The following is a 14,975-nucleotide window of genomic DNA, read 5'->3' as shown; positions in this document are numbered from 1 at the left end:
ATGCATCCACCATTATAGATCATTGCCACTCTGAGCACAAATGATATGAGACGGTTCCCACTGCCACTTGGAAACCAATCTTGGCTTTAGTCATTTCAGCACAAGTTGTTTTGTCACTAAAACAATTTCACAACCCTGTCGTTAGTGACTGATGAGAGGTCGCTGAATTTCCTCCAACCTCATGTGCCTCCATCCTCTAGTTGGTTTGCTACTTAGCAAATTTGGCTTTTGAGGCTCATTTTGTCAATTCTGAGGAAAGAACATATTCTCCCCCCCATAAGATGGACGTCTCATGCAAGCAATAATGCATCCATTTACAACTTAAACAAAAATTTTATTTTGTTTTGTTTTTATTTCTGACACTATAATTAATGAATTGTAAGAAAAGACCCTATATAATTAATGAATTCATTTCAACATGGAGGCAATTTCTGCTTGAAACTGCACCGGCAAAATTTGAGGGTTCATCCCTAAATTCTAAATCTTCAGCTCACTGTTGATCCCTGGTTAGAACCACATCGCCCTTCAGGTTTTTGTCTGTCAGGAAACTATTGGGGTTTTCATCTCCCTAGTAGATATTCTGCCACAGACACAAATATCCAAAGAGAAATTATCCAACTTCAGAATGCATCCCTTTTTCCTCCTTAGCTTCCTTTTATAATGCCAAGCGGATCTTTCCAGAAAAATCACTTTTAAAACAGTTCATTTGCTCCATTAAAGTGACTTCATATTAATTTAAATTTTGTCCCCCAGCTGAAGTCACTTTATAAACACTTTGTTGCGATCTTAATTAATAATTAAAATAGTTATCTTTTAAAATATAACATGAAGTTAGCTTTGACGACTTAATTTTAATTATTCAATTATTTTTGAAGGTCAGGTGGAAAAGTGACATTACATATTGTGACCATCAAAATCCAATACATGAGCCAAAGATAAGTTCCATGGCCAGAAAGCAAGCCTAGAAACAAAATTGGGAGCAAAATCTAATCTGAAAAGCTAAGAGCCTCATGATACTTGAGAAGCTAGAGAAAGATTTACAAAATTTCACATGACATGAACAAAAAGGGAATTTATATAGGCATTACAAACACAAACAAGATAGATTACTAGATTGCATTGCTTTCATAATGAGATAGGCACCTCATTTGACCAAAATAATTTCATAATCCTTTTGAAGAACACAAAAGAATCTGACTATTAAGGTTGCTGCCTCTCCTTTTTTATTAAAAGATTTGGGGAGACCTTTGTAATTCCCAAAGAGAATGAATCAATGGCAATTCTGGAAGATACATATAGCTTAGGCCTTAAAAATTAACATAAGATTGTTTGATATTTTTTCACTTTTTCCTAGTATATTAGTAAGGCACATTGGATGATCTTTTAAAAAGGATGTTTAGTACGGAAATGTCCTGTACCCCTCTCATTTCCCTTGCAATTGACAAAAGGATGGACTCACAAGAGTTATTATATCTATTAATGCCTTGGAAAGATTCTGAGATATTTTCTCAAAATATTTGTAGGATTTCTAATTACTGAAACATTTCTCATAGTAAACTAGGAATGATAGCTAGGGTTAATAATGAAAATATAAATATCTGATGGAGCAATGGTCTATTAGTTTTGAGGATGACTGTAAAATGACCAAGAATCTAGCCACACCATGGTCTAGAAGCTATTACCTACACTTTTGGATCATCAGCTTACAAGTTATGTTCTGTTTGTTAACCTTCTTGGGCAGCCTTTTATTTAATGGAGATAAAATAGTTGAAGGTAGAAGTTCTTGTTAATTTAAAAACAATTTCTAGGCCAACATTAGGTCATATACAGTGTATATTTATAAGGTTTTGAAGAAAATAAATCTCAATGCTCGGTCATACTCCTTTTGAGGGAGTAAATTGATCAAGTGATGGCCATATGAGATATCTGAGCTAGAGTGAAAGGTGACTTCCAATTGATTGAATTGGCAGCACATATAGTTAGCTCAGACAAGGTGTTGTAATAAAATAGCATAAAGGTATACAGAAAATGAGAAGTCTTTTGATAGCTTGTTGACCTCTAAAATTAATTCTCAGTTCTACTACATCAGATGCAGATCATTTAAAGGAGAAGATGTAATATATTAAAAAATACAGTGGCTAATGATGCTAATAACTCAGATTTAGTTGATTGCAATATATTGATGAAATATATAAGGAAAAAATATGAACAATATATAAGATCTAATTTCTCATCTATGAGCAACAATATTTAATGTTCTTAAAGGGGCTGATGTATTAATTGGTAAGGTCCTAATATGTTCCTACATGTAAATCCCTCAATATGTTCCTGCTTATAAATCCATGATTCTTTGAAGGATGAAACTATGGCAACTATAGGATACGCAATTGCTTGGATAGGGTTTGTCTGAATACTGTTAACTTGTTTGGTATATGTCAATCTAAAGTAAGGTTCTTTGGAATTTTGTAGGTGTGGACTCCAAACGTGGTGACTATTTGGGAAGCAGGATTGACTGTATTGCAATTTGGGTTGCTCTTGTTGCATGCATATGCACAAGATAAAGGGTGGCATTATTTCTCACTTTCATTGTATGCATATAACATTTAACAAGAAGCTTTTACCCTAGTCCTTCCAAAAATTGATTAGTTTATGCATCACAGCCATGTTTCTTTTGAATATAATAACATAATCACAGTAGCCCATAAGAGAAAGTGATTTAATCTGACTATGATAGCAAGCGCTTAGTATTACTGAAGTTCCCTTGGTCACATAAAGAAGTTTTCAGCAGATTTTTCTTAAATGGATACATAAATCTGTTCTTTTTTATTACAGGCCAAGAGAAGATAGACCAGAAGACTGGGTGCCAGCTGAGACTAGATACAGCAGCTCACAGGGAGGAAGTCATGAAGATTCTTCTACTGCTCTATCTGAATTTGCACCACAAAACCGTACTGTTGATATATTCTCAATTAATTCTAACGAACAAGCCGGTAGATATGAAAATTTCAAAAGCACATATCTAGTCTAGTTGAGATCATATGCATCCAAAATTTTACTGCTGGTTATTTTCAATTGTCTTTATTCTGTCAACAAAATGGTTCAAATGGGTATGTAATGAAGTTTCATAAATTGTTCAACGCATGATAATACTCAATTTAAATATTGTAGAAATGATCAGAACTGAGCATGAATGTTAAATTTCTTATTATAGTCATAAAAATTAGATTGCAAGAAAAATAATGATATTTCTAACCTCGTAGATAGGTAGTATTGATCATTAAGCATTAATATCAGCTCCTTTCGATTTGATGACTCGCTAACACATTTCCAGTCATAGACTAGACCTATAATTATTTCTAGAACACTGTTGTAGCTGTTTCATATCACAAGGTTACTTGCCCGGCAATGCATCCTCAACACCATGATTATCTCCTCCTTGTAATTGCCCTCAATTGAGAATGAGATGCGATTATCTCGTAGCGATTTCTTCTTGTAATTGTCCTCAACACTTTGATTAGCAACAGAGTGCCTAAAAAAAAAGACTTATTGCAGAAGAGTCAGGATATCATGAGATCGTTGAGAGAACAATCAGCATGTAATATCCCTAACTGATTTCTACCAGACTTGTGCTATGAATTTTCGAAGAATTTTTACAAACTGTTTGCATAAAAGATGATGACTTATTCCCTTATTTAATAATGAACAAACAGTGCATCCACAAGCAGATAAAGGAAAGTCTGAGACTAGAATATGCAATTGCAGAAAATATTACTGGAAATGACAATCAGAATTCAATGAAATATCTGACCATTGACAACTCAGAATTTCCAGTCTTGTGACTCGATATAAAATTATGCCTCCAATACTCATAGGAATCTAACAGTCGCTACTGTTTAATAAGCAATATCAGCGACTTCCACTCACAGTGATATTTTCACGAACTGCTGAAGTCCTTCTTCCCACACCAACGGACACAAGTTTCGTATGGTTGAACCAGTGCCACATGAGGAAGCGATACCGATATGAATGCTTGCGTTGGGAAGCGCTAAGCATTCACCTCATAATAGTTCCCTTCAATCAAAACTTCAGCAATACACAGCTGCATCCAGAATGAATACAAACCCAAGTGCATATTCAGGGATCGCTCTAGCCTTAAAGGAGTTGCGCTGAAGATGAATGGTGCCACAGAAACCAAACCGAGAAGTATGACTCTTCACTATAAAATATTGTCTCCCGACTAGCTCCAATATCGGCGCCAATATCACTAGGCCTGATAAGAAATAATTAGTCGCCAAACGTTAGGAATACTGAAGCCTTCGATTTTATATAATCTTTCAATAGCGGCAACGGCACAGGTATTGGCAACAAATAGTCGTTTTTATGAAAAGCTCAGAGCTAACTCCCCCGATAGACAAAATCCTCCTCCTCACGTCAGCCCAAAATAATTATTTACGGGGCCTATAAACTATAGGCACAAATATATAATCGGCAGCCTCAATATTTTTTTAAGCTGAACTTCAATTAAGTCATGATTTCTCAAAAGGCGCTAATATTAATATAGCAGAAGGAAAAAGTCATAAAATACATATTCTCCGAAAGACTGAATATTAAGATTCTTATTTCCCCCAAGTTCAGTATAAGTACTCCCAAGTAGACACAGCATTAATATTGACAATAAACTTATGTGCAAATTTGGCTCAGCTGTGCGAATCCACATTTTGGAAGAGCTAGGTTTTCATGCAACCTTTTTCAAAGCCATGAAGGTTTTCATCTCCACATATCATTAACAATTAATTTCTTATGGTTAGTATTTATTATAATTTAGTATTATTTTAGGATATTGAAATGATTTGTATGAAAAAAATAGAAGTATTTTTTAAAATTAGATTTAAAAATATAATTAGAGTGTAAGAATATGAAATGACTTTCATGCAAAAAAAAAATAGAAAGTTTCTTTTAAATCTAGATTTTAAAATATTTTTTTTACATTTAATAAATAATAATAATAATAAGTTGTTTTTTAATTTAAAAAATATATATTTGTATCTAATAAATAATAATAATAGAAAGTTGTTGGGGTTAACCCCGCAGCGCAATGGCAAAGTTGTGAGTTGTGTTAAGGCGACTTCTCATGTTTGAATCCTTGCAAGTTCTGTTGATATCCACTCCCTGCCAGACTATGGTGATAGTGTGTGTTGCTTGCCACGGTGGAGCCTGTCTTGACCCGGACTGATCGGTGGTCTGACCATGCTGACAGAGGGTGGTGCGCCATATGTAGATTGACTTCGACAGGGTGTTAATGCCCTCCACATATTGCGGGCACTTGTTGCGAGGGAGGCCTTGATGTTGACCGATGGCTCGTCAAGGATGCAGATATGATTAGGTTGACTAACGTGTGGAGAGATAAGGAGTGAGAGTTATAAGGTGAGGATGGAGAGATTAGAGAGATCAGAGTGATAAGGAGAGCATATGGAGTGATAAGGAGCAGGAGATATAAGGTGAGTGGATAGATAAGGAGTGACACGCATGGAGTGATAAGGGTGCTACAGTCGCTTGAGACAAATTCACAGAGGTGTTAATACCTCAGTTGTAATCTCGAGGTGGGGGTCCTCCATTATAGTTGGGCGGGTGCCATTGTAGTGTTATGCCTCTTGGCGTAATAAAGTGACATTAATAATATTTTATTATTTAATTCATATTAAGTCATCATAAGAATATTTAATTCATTTTTGACAACTTAATAAAAATCAATTTAAATAATTGTCACTTTAATAATTGGGGAGATTACATGGCATGATCAAAATCAACAAAAGTCGTGTGTACATTGTAGACTAGCACCATGTTGAGTGTGCTTTTAAGGTGGGGGACATGTTTTACTTACATTTGTAGTCTTATAGACAGTCCACTCTCAAGAAGATTGGGCGGAGAAGTTGAAGCCATGGCTTTATAGATCATTTAGAATCTCCAAGAGGATTGGAGAGGTGGCATATGAGTGAGAGCTACCCGACAGTAGCAAGGTGCACAATTTTGTCTATGTATCTCACCTCAAGAAGGCTCTTAGGTATAATGTGGTTCCTTTTTTAGAGTTGCCTCCTTTGGATGAGGAAGGTAAATTGGTGTTGATTCCAATGGTAGTGATTGATTACATGAGCTTACTTTGTGGAAGAGGACTATCAAGGAGTATTTGGTGAAGTGGACAAACTTGCCAATAGAGGATGCTACTTGGAGAATGAGCAGGTTTTATCGCATCCAGATTCATAATTGCTTGAGGACAAGCAATTTTGGGGAGGGAGGATTGTAATTGTCCCCTTGTTGGACCTAGTTAGACAATGCTTCCCAATAGCCTATTCCTAGGTTCTTGTAGGCTATTCAGTGGTGGTTAGGGGATTCCAATTTTCTTGGAAAGCTCAGTTTCAACTTTCATTGCTTCCAACATCATTTTTGGTGTTCATTTGGTGATCCTGTTGTTGGCAATGCTCTTTGTAGCAATTTGATTTTTTCGGGTTGTTCTCCACAATTCTTGGAGAATGCTGTTGTGTATAGTAAGTTCTTGTTTTGGCACCTAGTAGTATTGTTTAGCTTCAGTTATGTTCCAGCATGATTGTGTTTCTATTTCTAGTGCATTGGTGAGGCTTTTTGTAAAATGGATGGAGTTATTTTAATATTTGTACTAGAGTTCTATACTAAGATATTGGGTTCTTCTGTTTTAGCCTAGGTCTTGGTACAGGTACTATTTGGATTCAAGTATGGCTTGGGTTCTTCCTGGGTTCTTGGGTTCTTTGTGGACCCACAAAAAACCCAGGCACGAAGACCCAGGGTTGTACCCAAGCATAGTTTCATAAATTAGAACCTCAATTTCACTTTCACAACTTTATGACATCATTTTTTGTTAGAATATGCCAACAAGCAAGCAATTAAATATCATTTCAGTCACATTTGTGAGTTATACATATGAACATGGGGTTAGAAAACTTTATATCAACACTAAGTTTGATTTTAGTTGATTTACATTATGCATATGTAATAGTTGTTTGTTGATGTTTGTTGAAAATTTAAGTTGCCCTAATTCCCTCCAAATTCTATATAAAGGGAATTTGGCTCATTCTTTGTGGCTTTTGAACAGCAGCTGAATCTTCAATCCCTTGCAATACCCCATATCAACATTACTAAGTTTGATTTTAGTTGATTTACATTATGCATATGTAATAGTTGTTTGTTGATGTTTGTTGAAAATTTAAGATGCCTTAATTCCCTCCAAATTCTATATAAAGGGAATTTGGCTCATTCTCTGTGGTTTTTGAACAGCAGCTGAATCTTCAATCCCTTGCAATATAGTCTGAATTGGAATGTCATTTTCAAGCATGTTTTCAAGATACTTCAGATAAAAAAATGTTTAATGTTGTTTTTTAAATTTGGAGCTTTAAACGTTCATATGTATTCTTGATGAAATCTATTCCAGCAATTAAAATTCCTACACTTCAAACTGAATATTTCCAATAAAAAAACTCTATTATGATTTAAATGTGATATCCCTATTGGCAAACTTTAAAAAAATAAAATTAGGGGGTGTTTTTACAAGAAATGCCATGGAATATAGCTGCCAAATAATATACATTTTGAGTTGGAAATTCTTAGCAACATTGAAATTCTATTGATTTCATTATGGAACTAGAAAAATGATGAGGGATTTCTTAGCTTAAGATTTAGCAGGAGTTAAGTTATAATTCTCCATTGCGGTTTTCATGAAACTACATGGAAGAAATCAGATGTTTTGTGTATTGTTTCATTTCTTCCAAGACATACTTTTGCATCAATGATTTCTATCAAATACATGTTATATATCCTTCATTCTGAATTTTGTGCAGATAATTTCTCCGAGCATATACCTCGGAGAGAAAATGTGGAAACTTTTTCTTTGGATGGGGATCTCAATGTTCCAGCTGGTACGAAAGGAGTAAAAATTTCTTTGGTCTTCCTTCAACAGTTGAAGGATGCACTTACTGTAAGTTAGATTCTGTAAACAGTTACTGAAAAATATTTTAATCTTATTGTGAGTACCTTGGCTCTTGGTGACCATGACATAATGATCTAGAGCTATTTTAATTTGGGGAAATAAATTGAGATTATGCACAGGGAATAAAATGATGTTAGAAGGGTACAGACTGCAATTTGTTGGAATAAATGCGATGTCTGTCATCAATATCTTTTAGCCAGTGAATTAGAAATAGGAAATCATTTACACTTTTCTCAAGTCATCTCTTAGGGCAAGGAAACAACAATTTGGCTCATTATATGGTAAATCTTAAATGTATGTCTGAATTAACTAGAATATAGGAACACTCTAATGGAGAGAGATTGGTGTAAAAGCTTCAATGATATGCAATGATAATTTCTTGAAATGAAGTGAACACATGGGTCTGATGCAAAGGGATTGGTATGTATATCAATGCATGCATGTTTTTATAACCAAATATCCATAAAGTATACTACGATACAAAGATCTCTCCACTGCAAAGAAAGAATGAAAGCTTGGAAAAAAGAAATCGTGATACAGATCACTGGAATCTAGAACTATCTTCTAAAGCCAAACCAAAACACTTCTGGTACTAATCAATCATACAACTGTTTATGTCCCTCTTAAAAAGTCTACATCAACTAGAATATCAGCATGAAACATTATATAGGCCTATTTTATTTATTTCCCTTCATTTTTTTCCTTTTAATGCATGTTTTCTCTAAGTTTTCTAGCGGGAGATGTCAATTTCTGGTCAAGAGACTTCGGAGATGGTAGCAAAAAGAACCTTTCGGGACATTTCGGAGGACATGTCCGGTACTAGAGACACGTTTCTCTCTGTTTCGTAGACATGTCTCAAGGAGCGTGAGACGTGACTCCTAGTTACTATGATAATAATATGAAATGAGGAAAAGTTTTTAGTTTTAAACTTAAATTATACCCTTAATTAATTTTTAATTGGCTGGAATGACAACCAAGTTGCCTTGCATGTATTACGAGAAAAAAGATCGCCTTGTGCAAGTCTAAAGATTTTAATATCGTGGACTATCTGTGATAGCAACTCGTAAGAGAAATATCAAAGGCTTTGTGAACTATATTCCAAAACATTAACATAAGTGTGAACAAAAATAAGCAAATAAAAGAAAAATGTGAATAAAATATAATGTAGAATTAGATTTACCTTTACGATCTCCACAATAGGTACCCAAAAGCCTTGTTCATCAAAAATCCAATTTGCCACATCAACCCTTGCATTGCTCTTAGCATACTATGAGGAAGTCAACTCCTCACTAACTATCATAATCTCCCTTTGCCAAAAGCAAGGATTGTAATGTGATGAAATTGGTTGCAAATCGGGTTATTCCAAGACGAGCCAACTCCTTTTACTCCGTGAATTGCCTCATTAGGTTGAGGACCCATGTGTGATTGTATATGAACTTACAAATATTTTTTGCTATCTCCACACATGCTTTGATCCATGGAATCTTGCCAAGATACTCCAATATGAAGTCAAGGCAATGAACAACACAAGAGTCCAAAACAATGATGGGTGCCTATCCATCAGTAGTCTACCTGCAGAAAAATAATTTGCTCTATTATTCATAACCACTTGCACCATATTCTCCTTACCCGCCTTAGCTATGACTTCCTCCAAAGATTCACAAAGAAATACAACATTTATTATTCATAACCACTTGCACCATATTCTCCTTACCCACCTTAGCTATGACTTCCTCCAAAGATTCACAAAGAAATACAACATTTTTTGTGTATCTCAAAGCATCAATAGATTTGATGAATATGGTGCCACCTAAGAAAGAAACAAAATCAATGATTGAATAAAACATAAATTAAAAATATTAATCACTAAATCAATGCAATTTAGGAAGTACAATCATTTGAGGAAGAAACAAGAAAATTTAGCAATGTTCTATTTCTCCTTTTTGTCCAACTATCGGTCAAGATGGTGCAACCCTTCCTCCTCCATATCAATCATTGCTCCTCTATTGTGGCTTTTACATCAGCCACCTTTTGTGACAAAATTGTGCCCTTTATTTTGTCATCATTAGGGGCTTTGAACCCTACCCCACATACCATAATGGCATCAAATCATGTTTTTCCAACAAGGATACTTAACACGTCACAAATATATTAAATAAAATAAGTATTATAAAATAGAGTTTAAAATTGAACTCGACATACCTATAGTAATTAAAATTCAAGAGGAAGAAATGAGCTATACATTTTACAAAAAAAAAAAAAAAAGAATTACCTGACCACATGGAATGGAATGTTGCAATAGAATCAAAAGTCTCCAATTGCATGTGTTTAGTTGCATCATGTTTGTCTTTGTTCAAACCCATGCTCTCAAGTGACGGTTGAGAACTTGGAGTAGTGCGTGGTAAAACATATGAATCCAACCTAGATGCACAAATCATTGCTACTACCACTACCACTACCACCGACACCACCACCACCAGGAGCACTATCACGGCCTAAAGATGGATGAAATGGAGGCATGGAAGAAGACTCTCCACTAACATCAATGGCTTCGTTCTACACTCTTTGCCTCTTTTCTAATTTTTTTGGTTTCTCAAAGGTTTCTAGTTGCACTTGCAATTCATGCATAACCTAAGGAGGCACTTTTGTGCATGGATTAGCATCATGGATTGGTATAAATGCAAGATGGTATTTAATCTATTAATGCCTCCCCCAAGAAAATTTGTTTTGCAATGAAAACAAGTTATTTCTCGTTTCTTTTGCCCAAGGGTAATAATAGCATGTTTACAACAAGGGTCCCTTCTAACTATGGTTCAAGACATTGTGATAAAGACAATTTATAAATCTCAAGAATGTTGCAATAACATATAAATAGAAAAATATTAACATTTGTGATTTATAATTAAACTAATATAAAAAATGTAGGGTTTGCAACTATAAAAGTAGATTTTTTTACTAAAGCACCTAGGGTTTGTTCAACAAAAAAATCACAACTAAGGTTGGTTCTTTGATCTACTAAAATAAAATAGAAAAAGAGGAAATATAAAAGAAAAATAATTTTTTTGTTATAAAAAAATAAAATTAAAACCTTTAAAATACAAACTTACCTCTTAAATCTTTCTTGAAATCAATAGTGAGTTCTTTCCAATCCATTGTAGACACCTCTAAATGCACCAAAAGCAGCTACAAACTTGGCAATACGTGATTCAACAATCGTTTTTTGCCCAAACTCCTTGCTGGTTTCCCTACAATGTAATCCAAATTTGGCTCAAAACTTTCTATTCTTCTTCTCATTTGACTTGAAAATGAAATGAAGATACTTTTAGGGTGGAGGATGAAATATAAGTTTAAATATTAATTTTTTTTCTCTCTTTTTTTTCACTTTTTCAACTATGCGGTCTAGTCTAAGGCTCAGGACTCACCTAGACTTGGCAAGTATAGCGAGTCCACCAGATTCAGTGAGGGTGGCTCGCCTTGTGACTCACCGAGTCTAGGCAAGTCTCGGCAAGTCTTGTAACTATGGTGCAGATAGAGATTTTACCCTAAACACTGACAATTGACAACTTACGATTACTAATTGGGTTCATTACAATAATTAAAAATGCATAATTTCTCGTCTGAGTCTCTAGTACAGGCTATTCTGAAAATGCAATTGAGAAGGAAATTGGTTGTGGTTGCTAGTTAAAAATTGCTTGTATGATGGGACATTTTCTGGTTAGGTATGGTTCTCTAGGGTGCAAATCCATGATCTCATTTTCCTTTGGACTATGTCCTATTGTTTGGATGCTAATTGACAAAGGACTTTTCAAATTAACTTTTGAGCACAAAGTACTTCATATATTAAGTAAATACATTTATACATGCAATTTCTGTCTCATTGCCTGTAGGCCAGTCCTTTGAGAAGAATGTTGTGTGTTTGCAGTTGCTTTCATTGAGAAAGTCAAATTTTAATCTTTATAGAAATGCTTATTTCTATGTTTTTCTACATTAAAAAATATGGTGACACTGCCTTCTATATGATAGAATATAATGATAAGATCAGGTATAATCCATTTAAACTAAATCTTTATGTTTTTCCTATAAGCAGATGGAAGACTATGGAACAAAAAAGAATAGCGGTGTTGCCCTTCGATCATTAAAAATACTTTGGCGATTCATAAATCTTCCCTGGAGGATTTTGTTTGCTTTTGTTCCCCCTTGTGACATTGCCCATGGATGGTTGGCTTTCACTGTTTCCCTGTGTTGTATAACTGGGATTTCATATACTCTTACTAAACTTACAAATCTGATAAGCTGTGTAACAGGTTCCTTTTCTGTTCTTCCTATATAGTTTATCAATTAGATATCATCTACAAATTTAGTAGAATCTTTAATCTACTGTGCATTAGGAGCAGTTTATCTATTCTTGATAGCATGATTTATATAAAAATTACATATTTTCGAACTGTTTAATATCTGCAGGAATAAATCCATATGTCATAGCTTTCACAGCTCTTGCAAGTGGAACCTCATGGCCTGATATGGTCGCAAGCAAGATAGCAGCAGAACGGCAAATGACAGCAGATTCAGCCATTGCAAACATCACATGCAGGTTTGCTTTCTTGAGAATCTCATCTCAATAACATGCACATCATGTCATTTTGTTTACCAAGTTTACTGTTATATCAGCATGTACTTTTATGATCTTTATGAGAGCATATGCTTCTTTCATAACATTTCATTAAATCTGCTTGAAGTCCATTGACAGATATTATGGTAATATGCTCTTTCATGAGCACATACTTGAGAATAAGAGTTTACACTACATTAACAAATATTTATAGTTTGCAATTATTTATGCTCAAAGAAATTATACCAAAATTACACACATCTACCCACACACCATTCTGCAAATAGTTTCATTCTTGGAACTATGTAATCCAAGATATTCAATATGTATGTATAATAAATAATTCATCAATCTATTCTGTAAAGTTGTACTCAACCTTCAAAATGATCAAAAGAAGCAAATTACATATGCTTGTCTTGGCAAGTAAATTACTTTTACCAGGAACATCTAAAAAATGCATGCAATCAACTAGCTAGTCCTCTTTCCCCAAGGGTGGCTGAGGATTAAAAAACCATGGCTAGATTTCTTACATGTGTCTTAAGTCTTAACAGCTTGCCCCATTTATAAAGGTACAAAAATACCATTTGTGAGGGATGTTAAAACATTAGTTCCACATATGAATTGCCTTTTATAATTAATAAAAAAATAAACTATTCAATGATGTTTGTGGGTAATAAAAATAGGTCAGTGGGACTGATTGTGTATAGTTATCCTACCATAAAAAGGAACACATTCAAATATCTAGAAAAAGAAAAACGAGGAATTAGAGAATGGAACCCTTATCAATCCTCCTCACCAATAGAAATTTCAATGTATCTAAGATCACTCTTTGATCTCCTTGAACATTTCTAAGAATGTTGATCCATCCTTATATTGGTCAATTTATGTTTTAAGGAAGCAAAGGAGTTTTTTTTAATGTTAACTTTCTAGGTTAGTGATGATAGGTAACACAAGGTTCTATGACAGTAGGAAGCACATGGATATGTTTCGAGAATGGTAGTGATGGGAGGTCATTTTTGGGGGATGTTTGTACATGAGAATTTTGAATACATAAATAGGAAAAATTTCAAACCTCTTTCCAACAACTCTTCTACTTGCTTGTTGATTTCTACACTCACATCTAGACTCATTTTGTGCAGTGCCTTTTTGGAAATCTGAACCCTAGGACTAGATCATTACAATGTGAGATGCGTTGCAGTAGGAACAGTCCCTCTAGCATTGCATTGGTGGTTATTTGTGTGTGCTCCTTGACTAATGCTGCAATCTCTTATTCCTTTGAGATATGTGATGACTTCTCTTATACAAGATTGAACACTATTGTGTAGCGCTCCTCCTCATTTCTTAGCTCCTTGAGAAACACTTTGTTGCTCCACAACATCACCTAACTTACCATGTCTCCTTCAATTCTTGAATCAACAACCCAAACTTTCGACCATCCTTTGTGATGTTGAAGGTGTTTTTTCTGCCCATTATCGATTGTACTTTTACCATGCTTCCACTTGTCCCAACAACACATGGCACACATACACTGGGATCACATCATACCATACCTCGTTTGCATACCCTTTAATGTGGGATGTAACCTTGCACTATTATATGGCAATGATTTTTGTCCCTAGTAAAACCAAGAGAATCTCTACAGTGTGGGGTGTGCAATAACTTTTAACCCCAAGTTTTCAACCATCTTCATGGACACCAAGTTATTTATACTACCAACAACAATAATTACTTGAGTTGTACTCAATTTAGAAGATACTCTTCCTCAACTATGGTTCATTCTCCTCTTTCGCCAGTTTAAGTAAAAGATTATGCATAATCATAATTAGTTCATGCCAGGGAATTACACTTTCTACTTCACTCTTCGCTTTAGCCCATGCAACATGTGCTCACTATTCCAGATGGCCTTGATCTTGCTCAGCTTCCAAACACTCGTATGCTTTATTAGTTGTCAATTCACATGTAACAGCTCACCCCAGATTTAACCCAAATTCTTTCCAATCCTCCCCAAATCCGTTGATAGACATTAAGACAAACAGTTTGCTTGCATGCTGATTAGAGATTTCAGTTTGCAGATATGATAATGAGTATTTCCTGCTTTATGATCAGTGCATAAGAATATATATTGTTTCCAACAGTAAATTCATGAGAGGGTGCACCTCTTAAACACTCTTTCCCAATAAGCAGTCAAACGGCATTATGTCAAACAATTTGGGTTGCAACTAATAATATGTTGCAGACTGTAATATTAAATTGTATGTTGCAGTATTGATATTTAGTGCACAAATAAATAAGGACATTCAACTTAAATATTCAAGATCCAAGCATAATAAGTGATCAAACTGAAAATGAATA

At 34.7% G+C, this 14,975-nt stretch overlaps 1 protein-coding gene across 1 annotated transcript in view; it reads left to right on the top strand.

Annotated features, from left to right (window-relative positions):
- Positions 1 to 14,975, top strand: part of LOC131061224 (magnesium/proton exchanger) — a 60,212-nt gene that overhangs the window by 28,565 nt on the left and 16,672 nt on the right. Inside the window, 5 exon segments of the mRNA XM_057994760.2 lie at positions 2,470 to 2,588; positions 2,833 to 2,990; positions 7,866 to 8,002; positions 12,102 to 12,318; positions 12,476 to 12,605. Coding sequence (XP_057850743.2) covers positions 2,470 to 2,588; positions 2,833 to 2,990; positions 7,866 to 8,002; positions 12,102 to 12,318; positions 12,476 to 12,605 — 761 coding nt within the window.

Source organism: Cryptomeria japonica, chromosome 7 (assembly GCF_030272615.1).
Source record: "Cryptomeria japonica chromosome 7, Sugi_1.0, whole genome shotgun sequence".
NCBI classification, from domain to species: Eukaryota; Viridiplantae; Streptophyta; class Pinopsida; order Cupressales; family Cupressaceae; genus Cryptomeria; species Cryptomeria japonica.
Note: the sequence above shows the minus strand (reverse complement) of the source record. Positions and strands in the feature narration are given on the sequence as shown.